General features: G+C 29.1%; 1 protein-coding gene across 1 annotated transcript in view; it reads left to right on the top strand.

The window, feature by feature from the left end:
* Positions 1–19,180, top strand: part of LOC142220552 (uncharacterized) — a 150,342-nt gene extending 131,162 nt beyond the window's left edge. Inside the window, exons 6-7 of the mRNA XM_075289738.1 lie at positions 7,483–7,651; positions 17,595–19,180. Of these exons, the coding sequence (XP_075145853.1) occupies positions 7,483–7,651; positions 17,595–18,652 (1,227 nt within the window). The 3' untranslated portion in view covers positions 18,653–19,180. The remainder of the gene's footprint in view (positions 1–7,482; positions 7,652–17,594) is intronic.
* The last annotated feature ends 5,434 nt before the right edge of the window (positions 19,181–24,614 follow it).

The raw sequence follows: 24,614 nt of genomic DNA, 5'->3' as shown, positions 1-24,614 counted from the left end.
CTTTTATTTTTATTAAAAAATCAGGAACCTGATATAAATTTCATAACCTCACCCATTTTTCCGTAAAATTTCAGTCGGGGGAGTTTAGTTTTGTTTTCACTGTACTTTAAAAAAAGTTGGGCAAAGGGGTGGCCCCCCTCCCCGACCAAATATCGAAAAATAATGTAGCGGATTTTTGTCTAGATGCCAACCTCAACATTCTATGAAAATTTCATGCAAATCGCATAATTTTGTACAAGTTTCAAAAAGGAAGGGGAAGGGGTGGTCCCCCTCCCCGTCCGCATATGAAATCATCAGGTACCCCATATTAATTCCATAACCTCACCGCATGTTCTCTTTAAATCTCAGATAATTGAGAGAATTTTAGTTTTTTCACTGTACTTTAAAAAAAGTCGAAAAGTCGAAAGGGGAGGTCCCCCTCCGCCACCAAATATCCAAATATAAAGTAGCGGATCTTTGTCTAGTTGCCAAACCCAACCTTCAATGAAAATTTCAAGCAAATCGGTCAACTTTGGTCCAATTTTCAAAAATTCCGACAAAGGGGAGGTCCCCCTCCGCGACCAGGTGTCAAAAAATGAGGTACCCTATTTTCACCACATGAACGTCCCCTATGATCTCTGAAAGTTTCAAGTAAATCTGTTCAGCCGTTTCGGAGCCAACTCGGTTCATACAAACAAACAAACAAACAAATAAACAAACATAGATTGAATTTTATATATATAGATTTTGTCAAAATTTTATTCCTATTGAAAATTTTGTCAAAATTTTATTTCCATGGAATATTTTGTCAACATTTTATTTCTGTTAAAAATTTTGTCAAGGTTTTATTATTATAGAATATTTTGTCAATTTTATTTCTATAGAAAATTTGTCAGAATTTTATTTCTATAGAAAATTTTGTCGAAAATTTTATCTCTATGGAAAATTTTATTTCCATAGAAGATTTTGTCAAAATTTTATTTGTATAGAGAATTTTATCAACGTTTTATTTGCATGGAAAATTTTGTCAAAATGTTATTTCTATAGAATTTTTTTTTCAAAATTTTAGTTCTATAGACAAATTTTGTCAAAATTTTATCTCTATGGAAAATGTTGTCAAAATTTTATTCCCATAGAAGATTTTGTCAAAATTTAATTTCTATAGAAAATTTTGTCAAAAATTTTATCTCTATAGAAAATTTTGTCAAAAATTTTATCTCTAAAGAAAATTTTGTCAAAATTTTATTTCCATAGAAAATTTTGTCAAAATTTTATTTCTATAGAGAATTTGGTTAACATTTTTTTTATATAGAATGTTGTGAACATTTTATTTCTATAGAAAATTTCGTATAAATTTTATTTCTATCGAAAATTTTGTCAAAATATTATTTCCATAGAAAATTTTGTCAACATTTTATTTCCTTAGGAAATTTTGCCAAAATTTTATTTCTATAGAAAATGTTGTCAAAATTTTATTTCTATAGAGAATGTTGCCAAATTTTTATTTCTATAGAGAATTTTGTCAAAATTTTATTTCTCTACATGGAAAATTGATGTGCCTCCCAGTTGGATAGGTGGAATTCTACCAACTGTGGCAACCATGGGTACGATATGTAAGTTTATGTTTGTTTGATATAATGGAGTGTTACGTTAACTAAGTTATTTATTTTATTATACTCGACTTTTATGCGAGTAGTCACTTAAACGTAGCCAATCAATTATTCGAAAAAAATAAAATTTTGACTTACTAATAAATGATTGACTCTGGCACCTTGCACTTTTCCATGATCTTCTGTTTTGTCAGATCACCAGATTTTAATTAATATGGCGATTTATTGTAAAATGAAAATTTGTCCGACTTTATTCCTTTTAACCATTCTAATAGAATTTATTAATTACATTGGGCTAATGTAGGATATGAGATATTCGGGACATGGATGAATCCCACTTGTTGATGCCAATTTTTCGTTACACCCCAATATGATTGTTTTTACACTAAATCCTTTATTGGCAAATCCCTTCGCGACTGACTGCGTATGTGTGTTTCAGATCAATTGTTTATATGGATTTTATTTTGTATACACACACACACACACAAACCAACACATGCATATTTATTTATTCATATTTATGTCTATGGTGCCTTGTTTATTTTACATAAAATACAATCTAATCCTTTTTATCTGGGCCTGTAAATTCTTGAAATGTATTTTTTTTCTATTTTTTAATTTTTTTCTGCCTAAATTTCAATGGCTTCGTTTTCCAATTTTTTTGTTGCTTTTGTGTCTAAACTGTACTGTTGTGTCTATATGGGGAGTGTGGGTTTGTGGCGTTTTCTACGATTTTTGTTGTTTTTTTTCAAATAAAAGTATGTCTATATGTATGGCATTTCTCTTCTCGGATGGCGTAACGTTTAGGTTCCGTTAGAAATTGTCGGTTAACGACGACTATGAGTAGAGTTGTATTGTAATAGTTCCGGCATCCTTTTCATCAATTTAATTTTATTTTATAGCTTTCCTTTTTTCCTTCGTTTGTTTTTTTTTTTTGCTGAGGCATTTTTTTATTTTATAACTTTTCTTTTTTTGTTTTTTGTGAAAAACTCTTTAATGTTTTCTTGTGTTTTTTGTTGTTTGGTGAGTGAAGCGTGTAGTGTTGTTGCTGTTTTATTTATTTATTGCAATGCGTTAGCTCTCCATCTCTATGGTCATTTTACTTGGGTCTTTGTTTATTTACACGCTTAAAAGCCAACATTTCCATTAAGTATAAAATTTTTCATTTTATCACTATCCGAAAAGAAAAAATTCCAAAAGAAGAGGGAACCGAGAAAAAAAAGCGTCAATACCAAAATGCTCATACTCCACTACACACAGACACACAAATGGCCATGCACAGTGGGTCATTTTTTTATCAGTGAGAACACAAATGAAACCTTTAAGATATTTCCATCATATGAAACCGTTTTCAAGTCATAAGGAACTGTTATCTACTTTATGAAACCCCAAAAATTTCTACGGAAAATAACAACAGCAGCTTTTTGTGGCGCTATGAATAAGGGACCCATGAAATTTAGGCCCAAAATTAAAATGACAAATGACCCATTAAATTATATGGAAAACAACAATACCAAATTTTTATGTTTTTTTTTTGGGCAGTAACTTCATTTTAATTTTGGGAAACGTTTGCATTATGAGAATAAAGCCCTATATTCCAATTAAAATTTTACAATTTCAGTTTTGGTGGGACCTATTTTCGCATTCTGGTATTTGAAATTGGTTGCAACTGTACTCATTTTGCATCAGAATTTTACATGACCGGACTTCGGTCTATGAATAGAGTCCCATGTGGGCTAACGCGATTCCCAAGCACGGTTGCCACATTTGTTAGAATTCAACCAATAACGGTCAATTTTTTACTGTTTGGTAGATTAGTGGAATTCTTGATGTTTTGGTAAATTTCCCTCCAACTAAGTGGTACTTCACAAACTTTCTACAGAAATAAAATTAGGACAACATTTTCTATAGAAATAAGATGTTCACAATATTTTCTATAGAAATAAAATGTTGACAATATTTTTTTTATAGAAAAATTGACAATATTTTCTCTCGAAATAAAATTTTGAGAAAATTTTCTATAAAAATAAAATTTCGAGAAAATTTTCTATAGCAATAAAATGTTGACAATATTTTCTATAAAAATAAAATTTAGAGAAAATTTTCTATTTTGAGAAAGTTTTTTTATTGAAATAAAATGTTGTAGAAATACAATTTTGAGAAAGTTTTTTGTAGAAAAAAATTTTTGAAAAATTTTCTATAGAAGTAAAATTTTGACAATGTTTTCTATAGATATAAAATTTTGAGAAAATTTTCTACAGAAATAAAATTTTGAGAAAATTTTCCACAGAAATAAAATTTTGACAAAATTTTCTATAGAAATAAAATTTTGACAAAATTTTCTATAGAAATAGAATTTTGACAAAATTTTCTAAAGAGAAATTTCGACAAAATTTTCTATAGAGATAAAGTTTTGACAAAATTTTCTAAAAAAAAAATCGACAAAATTTTCTATAGAGATAAAGTATTGACAAAATTTTTTTAAAGAAATAAAATTTTGAAAATTTTCTACAGAAATAAAATTTTTAGAAAATTTTCTATAGAAATAAAATTTTGACAATAGTTTCTATAGAAATAAAATGTTGTCAATATTTTCTATAGAAATAACATGTTGACAATATTTGCTATAGAAATAAAATTTTGACAAAATTTTCTATAGAAATAAAATTTTGAGAAAGTTTTTTATAGAAATAAAATTTTGAGCAAATTTTCTATAGAAATAAAATTTTGAGAACATTTTCTATAGAAACAAAATTTTAAAAAAATGTTCTATGTAAATCAAATTTGGCAAAATTTTCTATAGAAATAAAATTTTGACAAAATTTCCTATACAAATAAAATGTTGACAATATTTTCTATAGAAATACAATTTCGAGAAAATTTGCTATAGAAATAAAATACTGACAAAATTTTCTATAGAAATAAAATTTTAACAAAATTTTCTAAAAAAAAAAATTTCGAAAAAATTTTCTATAGAGATAAAGTTTTGAAAAATTTTTTATAGAAATAAAATTTTGACAAAATTTTCTAAAGAAATAAAAATTTGAGAAAATTTTGTAAAGAAATACAATTTTGAAAAAATGTTCTATACAAATAAAGTTTGACAAAATTTGCCATAAGAAAAAAAAAATGTTGAGAAAATTTTATATAAAAATAAAATTCTGACAAACTTTTCTATAGAAATAAAAGTTTGATAACATTTTCTATAGAAATAAAATGTTGACAATATTTTCTTTATAAATAAAATTTAGAGAAAATTTTCTATTTTAAGAAAGTTTTCTATTGAAATAAAATGTTGACAATAATTTCTATAGAAATAAAATGTTGAGAAAGTTTTTTTTTTGAGAAAATTTGCTATAGTAATAATATTTTGACAATATTTTCTATCGAAATAAAATTTTGAGAAAATTTTCTATGGAAATAAAATTTTTACAAAATATTCTATAGAAATAACATTTTGACAAAATTTTCTATAAAAATAAAACGTTGACAATATTTTTAATAGAAATAAAATTTTGAGAAAAATCTCTATAGAAATAAAATTCTGACAGAATTTCCTATAGGAATAAAATTTTGACAAATTTTTCTAAAGAAAAAAATGTCGACAAAATTTTCTATAGAGATAAAGTTTTGACAAAATTTTTTGACAAAAATTTTTATAGATATAAAATTTTGACAATATTTTCCATAGAAATAAAATTTTAACAAAATTTTCTAACGAAATAAAATTTTGTGAAAATTTTCTATAGAAATAAAATTACCAGAAAATTTTATAAAGAAATATAATTTTGAAAAAAGTGTTCTATAGAAATAAAGTTTGACAAAACTTTCTATTGAAATAAAATTTTGACAAAATTTGCTATAGAAAACAAAATTTGAGAAAATTTTCTGTAGAAATAAAATTCTGACAAACTTTTCTGTAGAAATAAAATTCTGAGAACATTTTCTTTAGAAATAAAATGTTGACAATATTTTCTATTAAAATAAAATTTAGAGAAAATTTTCTATTTTGAGAAAGTGTTCTATTGAAATAAAATGGTGACAATAATTTCTATAGAAATAAAATTTTGAGAAAGTTTTCTATAGAAATAAAATTTTGAGAAAATTTTCTATGGAAATAAAATTTTGACAAAAATGGTGTAGAAATAAAGTTTTTACAAAGTTTTCTATAGAAATAAAATTTTGAGAAAATTTTCTATAGAACTAATATTTTGACAATATTTGCTATAGAATAACAATTTGAAAAATTTTCTATAGAAATAAAATGTTGACAATGTCTTCTATAGAAATAAAATTTTGAGAACATTTTCTATAGAAATAAAATTTTGAGAACAGTTTTCTTTAGAAATAAAATGTTGTCAATATTTTCTATAGAAATAAAATGTTGTCAATATTTTCTATAGAAATAACGTGATGACAATATTTGCTATAGAAATAAAATTTTGATAAAATTTTCTATAGAAATAAAATTTTGAGAAAGTTTTCTATAGAAATAAAATTCTGACAAAGTTTTCTGTGGAAATAAAATTTTGAGAAAATTTTCTAGAAATAAAATTTTGAAAAAATTTTCTATAGAAATAATATTTTGCCAATAATTTCTATCGACATACAATTTGAGAAAATTTTCTATGGAAATAAAGTATTGACAAAGTTTTCTATAGAAATAAAATTTTGAGAAAATTTTCTATAGAAATAATATTTTGACAATATATTTTTTAGAAAAAAATGTGAAAAATTTTCTACAGAAATAAAATTTTGACAATGTTTTCTATAGAAATAATATTTTGACAATATTTTCTTTAGAAAAAATGTGACAATATTTTCTTTAGAAAAATGTGACAATATTTTTTTTAGAAAAAAAGTGAAAAAATTTTCTATAGAAATAAAATTTTGACAATGTTTTCTATAGAAATAAAATTTTGAGAAAATTTTCTATTGAAATAAAGTTTTGACAAAATTTTCTACTGAAAAAAAATTTTTTTTTGAGAAAATGTTCTATGGATATAAAATTTTTACAAAATTTTCCAAATAAAAATTTGAGAAAATTTTCTATAGAAATTTGCCAATATTTGCTATGGAAATAAAGTTTTGAGAAAATTTTCTATAGAAATTTTCCGATATGTGCTCCATAGCAAATAACATTTTGACAATATATTCTATGGAAAATTTGCTTTAATTTCGATAGATTATGTTTGGGTCGAGTGGCAACCGTTTTCTCAAGAGATTCATATTGAGTTACACATATTTTTTATTTTACTTAAAACATCATACTTTTTCCATCAGTTAGGGTTTATTTTCACACGGTCTTATAAATTTATAAATAAAATAAACCCTCATTTTATTTGGAGATTGATTTTTAGCTTCACTTTTTTTTGTTGGGGCTAATTTGTATGGGGCTCATATCCATTACTTTTTTTGCCTGAATTGTCTGAAATTTTGAATTTTACAAAGGGATCCCTATATAGGCTGATCCCTAGATCTTTTCGCATAAAATTTCGAATATTTCATTGAAACCATTAACAAATCCTAGTTTCCAACCCACTGTGCAGGATTCTGTTTAAGTTGTATGGTCATTTGTGTCTGTTTATATTTGCCATGTACCAAAAATGTTTTCATACTTTGTCCTTGGCGTTTTTTTCTTTTAACTCCATTTCTTTTGGTGTCTGGTTTGTTTGTTGGTTTGTTGTTTGGTTGGTTGTGGAAATGTTGTATATCAACATTTGTTTGTTGATTTTTCCGATTACAATTCATATTTATATGAGGTTATGATTCTGTATTTGTGTGTGTGTGCGTGTGACTGAATGACTTTTTTCTTCCACTTTGTTGACTTAATAAGTTTTTTTCTTCGTAATTTAATTTTTTTCATGATTTCGTTTTTCTTCATATTTTCCAGATTATCAACTATGATTCACCGCGTGGCGGTGTCTCTGTAGTAACTTTGAAAGGCGATACAACGACATCCTTTTTACTGATAAAATCTGCAAGACCATCGGATTCTGGACATTATCAGTGTAATCCTTCGAATGCAAAACCAAAAAGTGTCACGGTACATGTGCTCAATGGTAAGTATGAAATGACCAACTTACTAACGACTGATGACATTTGTAATAAAAGTAGTCAAGTAGAAGGAGGTGCTTAAAGAGCTTACGTAAATTCAATGAAATTGGGTTTTGAAAAATTTATGAGATTTAAAAAAATGGTAATATGATTAAGGAACTACTTGGATAATTTTTCATAAGGAGGATAATGACAGGAGAAGTGTGACATAGTGTATCCCAAAGAAGTTTAAATACAGGTTATTTTAAGTCATAGTTCAAAAAGGCCTAGTGAATTGTGACAGAGTTTGAAAGAGTTTGGTTTGAGTGTTTATAACAGTTTACGAAAAACTGTTATACACATTAATTATTTCTTATTGCCATTGTTATGGCATTATTTGTGACTCTTAATAGTGGAAACGATAGATGGTAATTTATTTTAAGCATTTATAACAGTTTTTATAAAACTGTTATAATTATAAAATTTTGCTTTTACATGTTATAATAATTATGAAATTGGACTAAAATGGCATGGGACATGTGAAATTCCATTTGTAGACTTGTAAGATATGGTCATTTGATTAAGGAACCACTCGTATAACTTTTGAGAGACATAGTGTGACATAATCGGTCAGTGATTTTGACTTTTCGTTGATATATCGAAAAGTTATGTCCATATATAAAATTGTGCCAAAAATTAAAATAAAATTTTGTGCACGAAATGGCCAAATTAACACCGACTATTGACATTTGTAATAAACGTAGAAGTAGCAGTTGCTATAATAGGAAGATGTACTTAAACAGCTTTGGCAAATTGGATGGGATTGGGTTTAAAAAATATTTATGAGATAAAAGAAATGGTCATTTGATTAAAAGACTACTCAGATAGCTTTTCACAAAGAGGATAAGATCAGGAGAAGTATGACATAGTCTATCCGATAAAAAGTTGAATAGAGTTTGTTTTGAGTGTGGATATAAGTTTACCGCTATACATATCGATTATATGTTATTGCTATTGTTATGAGACTATTTGTGGCCCTTAATAATGGAAACAATTGGTGGGAGTTTATTTTAAGCGCTTATAACAGTTTATACAAAACTGTTATAATTATAAAATTGAGCTATTTTATGTTATAATTATTATAAAATTTTACTTGAATGGTATGGAAATATGCCTGAAATTTAATTTGTAGTCATGTAAGAAATGGTCATCTGATTAAGGAACCCTTCGGATAGATTTTGATAAAGAGAGTCAGACCAGGACAAACAATGTGGCATAATGGGTTAGTGAGTTTGATTTTTCGTCGATATATCGAAAGGTAATGTTCATATACAAAATTGTGCCAAATATTAAAATGATTAAGGGACTGTTTGGATAAACTTTCATAAGGAGGGAAAGGTCAGGACAAATGTATCCGAGATAAGCTGGATACAGTTGGTTTTGAGTGTGTGGAACAGTTTATGGAAAAGTGTTACACACATTAATTATTTCCTATTACCATTGTTATAACACTATTTGTGCCTGTAATAGTGAAACAATTGATGTGAGTTTAGTTTAAACATTTATAACAATTTATATAAAACTGTTATAATTATAAAATTGGACCAGAATGATATGGGAAATGAGGTGAATTTTAATTTGTAGACATGTAAGATATGGTCCACTCTCGAGTAGCTTTTGTTGAGTAGGGTCAGGCCAGATGACATAGTTTATAGAGAAAAAGGTTTTACTAGAGTTTATTTTGAGTGTATATCACAGTTTATGGAAAACTGTTATACACATTATTTATTTCTTATTACTATTGTTATAACACAAATTGTGCTTCTCAACAGTGGAAACAATTGATGAACGTTTATTTTAAGTGTTTATAACAGTTTAGATATAACTGCTATAATTATAAAATTGGACTAGAATGATATGAGATATGACATGAAATTCAATTTGTATATATGTAAGCAACGGTCATCTTATTAAGGAACCACTTGAATAGCTTTTATTGATGAGGGTCAGACCAGTGTATACGAAACAAGTATATACGGCCGTAAGTTCGGCCAAGCCGAAGTTTATGTACCCTCCACCATGGATTGCGTAGAAACTTCTTCTAAACACTGCCAACCACAATGGAATTACTTAAGTTGCGGTAACGCTTGGCGATGGCAAGGTATCTTAAAACCTCCTAACACCGTCTTCTAAATTGTATGTAAGTTCATATATATTAAATCAAAAAAGATCGATCAAATACGTATATAATTCAGTTTGACAAAATTTTCTATAGACATAAAATTTTGACAAAATTTTCTATAGAAATAAAATTTTAACAAAATTTTCTATAGAAATGAAATTTCCAAACAATTTTTTATAGAAAAAAATTTTGACAAAATTTTCTTTAGAAATAAAATTTTGACAAAATTTTCTATAGAAATAAAATTTTGACAAAATTTTCTATAGAATAAAATTTTGACAAAATTTTCTATAGAAATAAAATTTTGGCAGATTGTTTTTGGCTCGAGTGGCAGCCAAGATTATGAACCGAATAAAATTTTAACAAAATTTTCTATAGAAATAAAATTTTGACAAAATTTTCTATAGAAGTAAAATTTTGAAAAATATTCTATAGAAATAAAATTTTGGTAGATTATTTTGGTCTCGAGTGGCAACCATGATTATGAACCGATATGGACCAATTTTTGTGTGATTGGAGATCGGCTATATATAAATATAGACCGATATGGACCAATTTTGGTATGGTTGTTAGCGGCCATATACGTTCCAAATTTGAACCGGATCGGATGAATTTTGCTCCTCCAAGAGGCTCCGGAGGTCAAATCTGGAGAACGGTTTATATGGGGGCTATATATAATTATGAACCGATATGGACCAATTTTTGCATGGTTATTAGAGACTATATACCAACATCATGTACCAAATTTCAGCCGGATCGGATGAAATTTGCTTCTCTTTGAGGCTCGGCAAGTCAAATCTGGGGATCGGTTTATATGGGGGCTATATATAATTATGGACCGATGTGGACCAATTTTTGCATGGTTGTTAGAGACCATATACCAAATTTCAGCAGGATCGGATGAAATTTGCTTCTCTTTAAGGCTCCGCGAGTCAAATCTGGGGATCGGTTTATATGGGGGCTATATATAATTATGGACCGATGTGGACCAATTTTTGCATGGTTATTAGAGACCATATACCAACACCATGTACCCAAATTTCAGCCGGATCGGATGATATTTGCTTCTCTTTGAGGCTTCTCAAGCCAAATCTGGGGATCAGTTTATATGGGGCTATATATAATTATGGACCGATGTGGACCGATTTTTGCATGGTTGTTAGAGACCATATACCAACACCATGTACCAAATTTCAGCCGGATCGGATGAAATATGCTTCTCTTTGAGGCTTCGCAAGCCAAATCTGGGGATCGGTTTATATGGGGCTATATTTAATTATGGACCGATGTGGACCGATTTTTGCATGGTTATTAGAGACCATATACCAACACCATGTACCAAATTTCAGCCGGATCGGATGAAATATGCTTCTCTTTAAGGCTCCGCAAGCCAAATCTGGGGATCGGTTTATATGGGGGTTATATATAATTATGGACCGATGTGGACCAAATTTTACATGGTTCTTAGAGACCAACACCATGTACCGGATCGGATGAAATATGCTTCTGTTAGAGGCTCTACAAGCCAAATCTGAGGGTCCCTTTATATGGGGGCTATACGTAAAAGTGGACCGATATGACCCATTTGCAATACCATCCGACCTACATCAATAACAACTACTTGTGCCAAGTTTCAAGTCGATAGCTTGTTTCGTTCGGAAGTTAGCGTGATTTCAACAGAAGGACGGACATGCTTAGATCGACTCAGAATTTCACCACGACCCAGAATATATATACTTTATTGGGTCTTAGAGCAATATTTCGATGTGTTACAAACGGAATGACAAAGTTAATATACCTCCATCCTATGGTGGAGGGTATAAAAAGGTTTACTGGAGTTTATTTTGAGTGTGTATAACAGTCTATGGAAAACTGTTATACATATTACTTATTTCTTATTACTATCGTTATAACACAATTTGTGCCCCTTAGCAGCGGAAATACTTGATAGAAATTTATTTTAACCGTTTATAACAGTTTATATATAACTGTTATAATTATAAAATTGGACTAGAATAATATGTAAATTGACCTGAAATTCAATTTGTAGTAAGCAACGGTCATTTGATTAAGGAACCACTCGGATATCTCGTGGTAAGGAGGGTCATGTCAGGAGACTTAATCTGACATTATGGAGACTTTTCGTCGATGTATGGAAAGCTTAAAGCAATATTTAAAATTATGATAAAAATGAAAATAAAATTCCTTTGACCGTTATTGTTGTAATTTTAAAATTGAAAATTTCACAAATCTCATTGTCCAACTTACTTATTTTCTTAGCCTAGTTTCTACTGACTCATAGAAAATTACTGAGGTGTTCTGTTTTCCTCTTACCGATATAACGCAATCAGATAACCTTGACTTCAACATACCTAACCCCTCTAACACTTTCTCCATTATTTTAACCAATTAGATTATGCAGAAGGTGACCCTTAGTCCTTATTATCCCTCTCTTAGCATTTGGTCAATACAGCATATAAAATTATTAATGTTATCGCATAAAAGGGACATTCAGAAAAGAAACAACGATAAACAAAAACAGAATCTAGCAAAAACACCTCAAACAATATTTCCTTAATTTTATTATTGGCTTTTACCATGACAAAGGACATATCTCAGTCTACCGTATAAAAAAAAGGGGAAGGAGGAAAAATTATTATTGCTCCATGGCAATAGCAGGCAATAATTCTCAATAATCTCCACCTAATAGGATTATAGCTGATGGCTTAGTTAAAGATTTGTATTCAAGATTTACGGACCAATGCGACAATCACTGGCCACAAACAAAAGGCGAAAAAAAACTCAAAACGAGACACGTTGACCATAAAACCGGAATGAAAAACATCAACCAAAACGGAGGTCATCAACTCCAAACCAACACACAAAAGGATTTGAATGGCAAATAAAAGCAAACAAACAAAAAAAAAAAAAACGAGAATAAAATGCGCCAAGCAACAAAATGTAATCCTCAAATAATTATGGCATTTGCAGTAATGGTAGCGCATTACATTCCGGAGTTCTTGATGATGATGATGACGACGGCCAATATGGCCAATAGTCTGTGGCTATGTGGTTAGGCCAATTTTTTTTACTTTAACCTCCGTAGACAAGATGGGAAATGATGATATCCAAACTCAAGAGAGTTTAATGGACTAAGGCAATCAAATTTATGAAAGGATATCTCTTAAGTATTTCGTATAACTTGGGAATAGCTGTGGAAAATTATGGCAAAAGTTTATTTAAAAATGGCATAATTTTTTGCCAAAATTCCATTATGTTTTGGTTGTCAGGATTTAATGAATTTCAATTTATTACAAGAACAGAAAATGGGAAGATATAGCCTATCATTGGACCTGTCATGCTAGCGAAATTTTGTCCATAGTGTCTTAGTACCTTTTTGGTATTTTCCATCTGCAATTCGCAATTGATAGTTATTCTGTGTTTAGCTCAGTGACCAGGGACCTCCTTTTTATAGCCAAGTGCGAACGGTGTTCTACATTGCGATGAAACTACTTAGAGAAGTTTTGCAACACTCAGAAATGTCACCAGCATTACTGAGAAGGGATAATCTATCGCTGAAAAACTTTTTTTGGCGTTCTCTCGGAACTGGGGTTGAACTCATGACCTTATGTATGCAAGGCGAATATGATAACAGTGGAAAAATTAAAAGGAGTCTATTTTAAGTGTTTATAACAGTTTATATAAAACTTTTATAATTATGAAATTGGACTGGGATGGTATGGGCACGCGAAATTCGAATTTTTAGACTTAATTTATTATTAAATCAAACAGGGAAACATGTCTTTAGATCACAGGGTGGCTGATATATAATACAACTAAGCAAAATTCTACATGTTTTAGTTAATTTTATTGTTCAAATGCAAAATAAAAATAACATCAAATTTTAAAATCAGTGAACGGATGAAAAATACTTTGGTGGACTACCAGAATCAGATATCGAAAATAAATAGGATAAATAGAATTTATTTATGTGTCAAGCGTTATGAGAACCACCTGCGACGGATAATACGGCGACCTAGGATGTTTATCACTATAAGCTAAAATATATTATACCACGTATGGAAGAGTGGGAGGATATCTCAGAATATGCAGAAATTTCTGCAATCACGAAAGGTCCTTAATCAGAACCGACATCAGATTTGGCACTCAAACTGCTATAAAGGCGTTGGGCAATGAAGACATAAGGTCTAAGGTAGTCAGCCCCTGTTGTAGAGATCTTATGGTTCTCACTGGGAGCCACCGTGGTGCAATGGTTAGCATACACAAGGTCGCGGGTTCGATTCCTGCTTCGACCGAACACCAAAAAGTTTTTCAGCGGTGGATTATCCCACCTCAGAAATGCTGGTAACATTTCTGAGGGTTTCAAAGCTTCTCTAAGTGGTTTCACTGCAATGTGGAACGCCGTTCGGACTAGGCTATAAAAAGCACGTCCCTTGTCATTGAGCTTAACATGGAATCGGGCAGCACTCAGTGATAAGAGAAATGTTCACCAATGTGGTATTACAATGGACTGAATAGTCTAAGTGAGCCTGATACATCGGGCTGCCACCTAACTTATGGTTCTCACTGAACACCATAATGAAACTCTGTACTAGGTACGTGAGCTATGTGGATTAATTGTAAATGAAGAAGCAAAATTTTCCATAGAAATAAAATTTTGACAAACTTTTCTATAGAATTAAAAAGTTTACAGAAATTGTTTAAAAAAATAAAATTTTGACTAAAATTTTCTATAAAAAAAAAAATTTTGACTAAAATTTTCTATAAAAATAAAATTTTGACAAAATTTGCTATAGCAAAACATTTTGACAAAATTTTCTAAAGAAATAAAATGTTGACGATATTCTCTATAAAAATACAATTTTTACAAAATTTTCTATAGAAATAAAATTTTGAAAAAATTTTCTACAAAAATAAAATTTTGATAAAATTTTCAATGGAAATAAAATGTAGACAAAATTTTCTTTAGAAATAAAAATTTGACAAAATTTTCTATAGGAATAAAATTTTGCTAAATTTTCTACGGAAATAAAAGTATCACAAAATTTTCTATAGACATAAAATTTTTATTGTTGTTTTTGATCTTAACTTAAAACCATGCATTGACTAAACTACAAGTGTAGCTTAACCAACAGAGGAAAAGTACGCTTGTCAAGTTTATTTGGGCAAAGCCCTACAGACTGCAAGGTGGTTGGATGTAGGTCGAATGGTACTGCAAATGGGCCATATCGGTCCACTTTTACGTATAGCCCCCATATAAACGGACCCCCAAATTTGGCTTTCAGAGCCCCTAAGAGAAACAAATTTCATCCAATCCGGCTGAAATTTGGAACATGATGTTAGTATATGGTTTCTAACAACCATGCAAAAATTGGTCCACATCGGTCCATAATTATATATAGCCTCCATATAAACTGATCCCCCGATTTGGCTTGCAGAGCCCCTAAGAGAAACAAATTTCATCCGATCCGGCTGAAATTTGGTACATGATGTTAGTATATGGTCTCTAATGACCATGCAAAAATTGGTCCATATCGGTCCATAATTATATATAGCCCCCATATAAACCGATCCCCCGATTTGGCTTGCAGAGCCTCTAAGAGAAACAAGTTTCATCCGATCCGGCTGAAATTTGGTACATGATGTTAGTATATGGTCTCCAATGACCATGCAAAAATTGGTCCATAATTATATATAGCCCCCATATAAACCGATCACCAGATTTGACCTCCGGAGCCTCTTGGAAGACCAAAATTCATCTGATTAAGTTGAAATTTGGTACGTGATGTTAATATATGGCCTCAAACAACCATGCAAAAATTGGTCGATATCGGTCCATAATTATATATAGCCCCCATATAAACCGATCCCCAGATTTGACCTCCGGAGCATCTTGGAAGAGCAAAATTCCTCCCATTCGGTTGAAATTTGGTACGTGATGTTAGTATATGGTATCCAACAGGAATTGGTTCCTATCAGTCCATAATTATATATAGCTCCCATATAAATCGATCCCGAGATTTGGTTTTGGATCCTCTTGGAGGAGCAAATTTCATCCAAGCGAGTTGAAATTTGGTACATTGTGCTAGTATAACATATGGCCGTTAACAATCATGCCTAACTAGGTTAATATCGGTTTATAGTTATATATAGCCCTCAGATAAATCGTTCCTCAATCACACAAAAATTGGTCCATATCAAGTTCATAATTGTATATAGCCCACATATAACATAAGCGACCCCCATATTTCAATTCTGGCTCTCTACGTACCTGGCAAAAGTCCATATCGATTCGTAATTATTTGTAGACGTACCTATACATACCTTTTTTGTCGAATATATACCACGTATGGACTAACTAACAATTTAGAAATCGATGTTAAGAAGTTTTAAGATACCACAACCCAAATAATTCGATTGTGAATGACAGTCTTTCGTAGAAGTTTCTACGCAATCCATGGTGGAGGGTATATAAGATTCGGCCTGGCCGAACTTACGGCCGTATATACTTGTTTTTATAATTACTCTTCTATGTTATGATAGAAGAAAAAAGTGTGGGACTTTATTTTGAGGATTTATAGCAGTTTATATAAAACTGTTATAATCATAAAATTGAGCTAGAATAGTATGAAAAATGACGTCAAATTAAAATGTTTAAAAAAACATAATTTTTTATATAATCAAACAAGTAGAACTTAAGTAAATGTTGTGAAGAAATTGGTGCATTTACTTTTTCAGTGACTAGATCAAAAAAGTTGGCCTTATCTGGATTCATTTATAAAAGACTTTGGTCAAATTTAACAGAAGGAAAACTTGTGGGACTTTATCTTGATAACAGTTTATTAAAACTGTTATAATCATAAAATTGGACTAGATGAGCTAGAGTATTGGATATGATGTCAATTTCAAAGTTGTTTAATAAAAAGCTTAATTTATTATTTAATCAAATTAGAAAATTATAAGTATTGAATTGAATTTCCTATTTTAGTGAGTAGGTAGAATAAATTCTATTATAACTTTGGACAATTTTAACAGAAGAAAAAAGTGTAGGACTTTATTTTGAGGACTTATAACAGTTTATATAAAACTGTTATAATCATCAAATTGGGCTAGAATGATATGGGAAATGACATGAAATTAAGATTTTTAGACTTATTCGATAAAAAACTTAATATCTTATAAAGTGAGTTTCATACCCTGGAGACCGTATACGATGATGTATTGCCATTCCTCGCGTTCAGGTCTGTTTTTATACTAAATAAAAAATCTAAAAACTAATTTCTTTTTGAACCAAACTAGAAAAATATAAGTAAATGTTGTGAATAAATGGTTGCATTTACTTTTTTAGTGACTATGTCAAAAAATTTGGGCTTATGTGGATTCAATTAAAAAGGACTTTGGACAAACCTAACAAGAGAAAACAGTTAAGGACTTTATTTTCACGAATTTATAATATTTTATATAAAACTGTTATAATTGTAAACTTGTACTAGAATGTTAGGAAAAAGACGTAAATTTTGTTGAATAAAAAAAAAATAATTTATTGCTGTGAAGAAACGATTGAATTTAGTTTTGTAGTGTTTAGGTCAAAAGATATGGGCTTATATTGATTCAATTATAAATGACTTTGGACCGATTTTTACATTCGAAAATATCCAAAAGATTTTTCATTTTTTTTTTGTTAATTTTCAATTTAGAATTTTTTGTTTTCGATTTTCACTCCATGCCTGTGTCAGAGAACAGCAATAAAGATGTCAATTAAACAGGTGTTTCTCATTCTGTTTCCAGGGGAGTTCCCAGCAGCAATGCAGCGCGCGGTACAAGCTCATCGTCTAATGTCTCCAAATCATTATATCTTAGTGTACCTGTCCATGTACTTGTGTACCTTAGCATTTGTCAGGCATTACATAAAGCTGCCGGTGGCTATCAGCGCTGGTGCACAGCCTGCTGTGAACATGTGATAGAAAGCATGGCACGGTTGTTAGGGCTATTGTTGGTGACAATGGCATATAGCCGAAGGCTGATAATGCTTGACAAAGGCAAGCATAGGAGCGGGAGCAAGAATATGAACAACGGCACAAGTGAGGGACAGCAACAACAACAACAACAACAACATCTAGAACATGAACAACTGACAACAAGAACAAATGCTACCATGATGATAATGATGATGAACATGAAGGATGTTAAGGATTCCAGGTCATATTGTTGTTATTGCATGCAATTGCGAGAGAATTCTTCGGTTATACATCTACCATCACCAGCGAGAACAACAAAACTAGCAACAACAGCAACAGCAATATCACCAAGTCTTAGCTCAAAGTCAGAGTCATACTCATCATCATCATCGTCGTTATCTTCGGCAACATCATCACCAATAGCAAGAATGTCATTGGGATCCAGGCATGACCAGCATAAAAGTGTCACTACCAAAAAATCCAATTTATTTGGTGGACTTAAGCCAGCCTTTTCGCTGACAGGTATTCTAGGTGGAAACATAACAGAAGCTACAGCCAAAGGCGAAGGCTTTGAAGGTGATGGAGGAGGAGGCGGAAAAGTACGGACTAGGAAACCAGCAGTTTGTTTGATTGACAAATGTCAATATGGCCGCATGTGTTATCCTTGCTTTGATAGCTGCTCTTTATGCCGCTATTGCTGTTGCTATTGTTGTCGGTGTCCCTTTATGATGACCACTTCCAGTAGTAGTTGTAATAGCTGCTGTTGCTGCTGTAGTAATCCCTTCATCATCAACAATAGTATTTGCAGCAATAAATGTCTACACCTGCTATCGACAACATTTTTCAGTGAATCCGATATAAGGTGAGTTTAATACCCTGGAGACCGTATACGATGATGTATTGCCATTCCTCGCGTTCAGTCCTGTTTTTTATACTAAATAAAAAATCTAAAAACTAATCATGTGACTCTATCCTAGTATTATGTAAACCAGAAAAAAAGAAAATCTAATTCATCACATAAACTCAATCTTAATTCATAGCTAAAGACAAGGAGATGAAACGAAATCCGATAGAGATCTTAAAAAAGAAAACACAATGGATAAGAATTTCTTAAGAAACGAACATCACAACCACAGAACAACTATGACTATACTAACATTAAAACATAAACTATACTATAAAACAAAAAAATTTAATACACAATGAAAATTAAAAACAAAAAAAATAGGCATTATAATAAAGTATCCCTATACTTATTCATATAATTATAAATTTTATGATTTTGTTTTGTTGTATATTCAAATATTTTTTATATATGGCTTGAATCCTGGCAAACAAAAACACTAAAAGGGAAATGAATAGGAGAGTACTATAAAAACAAACAAAAAATTAAACAAAAAAAAAAAATTCAACTTAAAAATAATTAACTCAAATTGAAAACTAAGAAAAATAACGAAAAAAACCCTATACAATTAAATATAAATAATTGATATATATTCATATATACATACACATATACCAAACACATTGACTTAACTTATGATCTAGATAATGATAACTATACTGCTATTCTGTGTAAAGAGGTTATTTTATACATAAACACCAGACAAATTAACTAATTGACTTTTAAAGTATAACGGAAAATAAATATGAAAACACTTTTCTAGTATTTCCTTTCTCTCACACACATATACATAGACACATAAATAAACATATTAATGGTATCTACCTTTACAATCATGATACACTTTGGGCTATTTTAATAAAACAACTATCAGAATTATTTATTGTTCAATATATTCCTCTCTGGTGGGATATGGATGGAAACAGGGTCCTAAAAGCTTGTCACAGACTGTTTTATGAGCAGTTGTCTTTGGGGTAGTCCTATTAAGTTGTTCCAGGACGTGTCCTTTGGGTTGAGTCCATGTCATGTCCTAAAGTGTAAATTTTCCCAGTCAATGACAAACCCATGTCAAAGTGACCGGTCCATTCCATACGCTTGGACCGAAACTGTGACTGGTCCATACACACCAGGGACTAACCCTGTACGGGTGTAGCGGGAGCCACCGCGGTGCAATGGTTAGCAAGCCCGCCTTGCATACACAAGGTCGTGGATTCGAATCCTGCTTCGACCGAACACCAAAAAGTTTTTCAGCGGTGGATTATCCCACCTCAGTAATGCTTATGGTGACATTTCTGAGGGTTTCAAAGCTCCTCTAAGTGGTTTCACTGCAACGTGGAACGCCGTTCGGACTAGGCTATAAAAAGGAGGTCCCTTGTCATTGAGCTTAACATGGAATCGGGCAGCACTTAGTGATAAGAGAGAGAGAGAAGTTCACCAATGTGGTATCACAATGGATTGAATAGTCTAAGTGAGCCTAATAAATCGGGCTGCCACCTAACCTAACCTAACCTAACCAAACCCTGTACCAGTCCTGGGGTTGATCCATTTCCTGTAAGGTATTGTCGAAAATGATGCAACCATTTTATGAATATAAATCTTTCAATTATAACCATATTCCCAGCAAGAAAAAAACTATCCGAATAAAACAATGAAAACCTTTTTTTGTATCCAGAAATGGTGAAAAATCGGATTGTAGACAATGTTTAATTCAACAAGAATTATAACAGTTTTAGTAACTGTTATACATCTGTTATACTCAAGAAAATGTATATGTTAGTAAATATTGTAAAAATTCCAATAGAAAATATGAATTTAAACAATAATTCTCACTTTTAATCATGTATAACAGTTTTATAAAACTGTTATACAGTTGACAACATTTTCTTTATAAATAAAATTGTGATAACATTTTCTATAGTAATAGAATTTTGACATAATTTTCTATAGAAATAAAATTGTGACAAAATTTTCTATAGAAAAAAAAATTGACAAAAATTTCTATAGAAATAGAATTTTTACAAAATTTTCACGAGAAATTAAATTTGTCGAAATTTTGACAAAGTTTTCTAAATAAAAATAAAATTTTGATAAAGTTTTCTATAGAAATAACATTTTGACAAAATTTTCTATACCAATAAAGTTTTGACAAAATTTTCTATAGAAATAAAATTTTAATAAAATTTTCTATACAAATAAAGTTTTGACAAAATTTTCTATAGAAAGAAAATTGTGACATTTTTTATAGAAATGAAATTTTTCTACAGAAATAAAATTTTGATAAAATTTTCTATAGAAATAAAATTTTGACAAAATTTTCTATAGAAATAAAATTTTGACAAAATTTTCTATAGAAAAAAAAATTTGACAACATTTTCTATAGAAAAAAAATTTGACAAAATTTTCTAAAGAATAAATTTTGGCAAAAATTTCTATAGATTTAGAATACAAATTTTATAGAAATAAAATTTTGACAAATTTTTCTATAGAAATAAAACTTTGACAAAATTTTCTATTCAAATAAAATTTTGACAAAATTTTCTATAGAAAAAAAAAATTCACACAATTTTCTATAGAAATAACATTTTGGCAAAATTTTCTATACAAATAAAATTTAGACAAAAATTTCTATAGACTTAGAATTTTTACAAAATTTTCTATAGAAATAAACTTTGGACAAAATTTTCTATGCAAATAAACTTTGGACAAAATTTTCTATGCAAATAAAGTTTTGACAAAATTTCCTATACAAAGAAAATTGTGACAAGATTTTCTATGGAAATGAAGTTTTTCTATAGAAATAAAATTTTGAAAAATTTCTATAGAAATACAATTTTTACAAAATTTTCTATAGAAATTAAATTTGACAAAATTTTCTTTGGAAATAAAATTTTGAAATATTTTATATAGAAATAAAATTTTGAAAAATTTTCTATAGAAATAAAATTTTGAAAAATTTTTCAATACAAATAAAATTATGACAAAATTTTCTATATAAAAAGAGTTTTGACAAAATTTTCTATAGAAATAAAATTGGTACAAATTTTTTTATAGAAAAAAAATTTTCTATACAAATAAATTTTTAACAAAAATTTCTATAGATTTAGAATAAAACTTTTATAGAAATAAAATGTTGACAAATTTTGCTATAGAAATAAAATTTTGACAAAATTTTCTATTCAAATAAAATTTTGACAAAATTTTCTATAGAAAAAAAATCATAGAATTTTCTATAGAACTAACATTTTGGCAAAATTTTCTATACAAATAAAATTTAGACAAAAATTTCTATAGACTAGAATTTTTACAAAATTTTCTGTAGAAATAAACTTTGGACAAAATTTTCTATACAAGGAAAATTGTGACAAGATTTTCTATGGAAATGAAGTTATTCTATAGAAATAAAATTTGGAAAAATTTCTATAGAAATAGAATTGTTTCAAAATTTTCTATAGAAATTAAATTTGACAAAATTTTCTATGGAAATAAAATTTTGAAAAATTTTTCAATACAAATAAAATTATGACAAAATTTTCTATATAAATAGAGTTTTGACAATAAAATTTGTACAAATTTTTTTATAGAAATAAAATTTGTACAAATTTTTTTTATAGAATTAAAATTTGAACAATTTTTTTTTTGTAGAATTAAAATTTGTACAAAATTTTCTATAGAAATAAAATTTGTACAAAATATTCTATAGGAATAAAATTTTATGTGCTAACAAGCTTTTAACAAAATTTTCTATAGAAATAAAATTTTGATGGAATTTTTTATAAAAAAATAATGACAATATTTGCTATAGAAATAAAATTTAAAAAAAAATTCTATAGAAATAAAATTTTGACAAAATTTTGGAGAACTCTTCAACGAGAATAGGAGGACTGTCATGCAGGCCGTGGAAATAATGACCAAGCATATCTGTACCGAATAGAGGATAGTGCAAGTAGGGCGGGTTTTGGGGATGATGAAACGTTGAAACAATAGACTTGTTACCGCCCTGCCTTTACTACATTTGGTATTATAACGGTTTTAAGAAACTATTCCTAAAACTTTTATACTATATACCCAAGAAAAAATGTTGTTCTAAAGATACAACTTTAAAACCACTTCCAAAAATATCCTACCAAAGATTTTCTTTATTTTAAGTAAACAGGAAGTTATTTTATTTATTTCTTCAATTTTTTGTGCTGCGCTTTGTTTGCTGGGTATTTAGACAAAACCTATTTGCATAGATATTTATATAAATTTTCACAACTTCTAAAAAAAACTTAATCGTTTTTCAAAAGTTTTTTTTTTAATATATTAACAAGTTCTCACATGGATATAACAGATTTTGCAAACTGTTATAATATATGTAAATTCTACTGAACGATGATTAGAGGCTTAAAAATGTCTGATTTTCAATGAGAGTCTAAAACTGGCATAATTTTAAACAAAATAAATTTTTATTATGCCCTATTAGTAGTTTTATCCCAATGACCCAAAGTGTTATAATTGGGGGGTAATATGATGTGTCCGTATGTATGTTTGAGAGAAATGCTTCAATTATTTCATTGTTTATATTTTATAATTATGTACATATACATATTTTTATCCATGTAATTAGGATATGAGTGTTCTAGTTTTTTTTTGCTATAAGAGCATTGCATTTCTGTTTGTATAGTAATAATGATGTTTTTGTATGTCATTTCTTTTTTATTTTCCTCTAGAACCATTGTAAATACTATATACCTATATATAAACATATACAAAAGAATACAAATCTATACTAAGTGCATATTGTTAGTTTGTAGAGCAAAAGAAAAACGAGACAGAAGTGATGATTGATCGTTTGTTTATTTTATTTCAACCCACACAAATATACAATAAATGATAGATGGTCACAAAAAATCTGTGGCCTAAATATTTATAGAAAAACAAATGCTGAGAGCAGTTATTCTTACCTTTAGAGATATTATCATATGGAAAACCACAAGTATATTTTTTCCAATCTATATTCTATGACTTTTCAAAATTTCGATTTCTTATTATGTTTGTTTTTGTTTGTATAGCATAAATGTTTTTTTTTTTATTATAATTCCACAAAAACACCTTAACCCTTTGTACAAGGGAGGTGATTTGGATATTCTAATCAATATGAAAGGACTTTTTGTGAAAAAATATTTTCAAAGAACTTTTATTGATGTGGTTTTGATGATATTGTTTTTCGATTTGTGTTTTTGTTGTTTTTTTCTGGCTAAATTGTACAATTGTTCTGGTATGTAGATTTGATATTGAAGTGTTTATATTCTTCAACAAAATGGGGAGAATTAAGAGTTTTTTATATTATTTCCCTAATGAAACTGTGGCTTTAATTTTATACGACATGATTTGCTAACTCAATTTCATTGTTTTTTATGTTCTCCGTGGAGATTTATTGAAATCCCTAGCTTTTATAAAAACTTCTCATTGGACCATGTGGCGTATGAAATGTTCTAATATGCGTATGACTAATATTAATTCTATTTTTATAAGAATCGAGGGTAACCAACGAACGAATTTCTCTTATTGCCATTCAAATCTAATAAAGACCACAGAGAATATATTAAAAATTTCACAATCTATTTAAAATTGTTGCGTTATTTTTTATATTTTTATTTCCCATTAATAGAAAACAATCGCTCTCTTGTTAACTATTATGGAAATTCTCCTATATTTGAAGAGATTCCCTATTATATGACTTAACTATATGAATTAATTTATTTTTAACTCTTTTTTTTAATTAGAAATGTTGTTGTTCTGTAGTGAAGAATCCTTGAAATCCATAACATTCAAGCAGCACGGTTCATCCCAAACTAAGTCTTAAAAGACAATGTGGCGTATGAATTATATGAATACAATGCGTATGACTAATATTATTTTTTAAGTTATAAAAACCGAGCCAT

Source organism: Haematobia irritans, chromosome 1 (genome assembly GCF_050003625.1).
Source record: "Haematobia irritans isolate KBUSLIRL chromosome 1, ASM5000362v1, whole genome shotgun sequence".
Classification (NCBI taxonomy): domain Eukaryota; kingdom Metazoa; phylum Arthropoda; class Insecta; order Diptera; family Muscidae; genus Haematobia; species Haematobia irritans.
The sequence above is the reverse complement of the archived record's forward strand: the minus strand, read 5'-3'. Positions and strand labels throughout refer to the sequence as shown.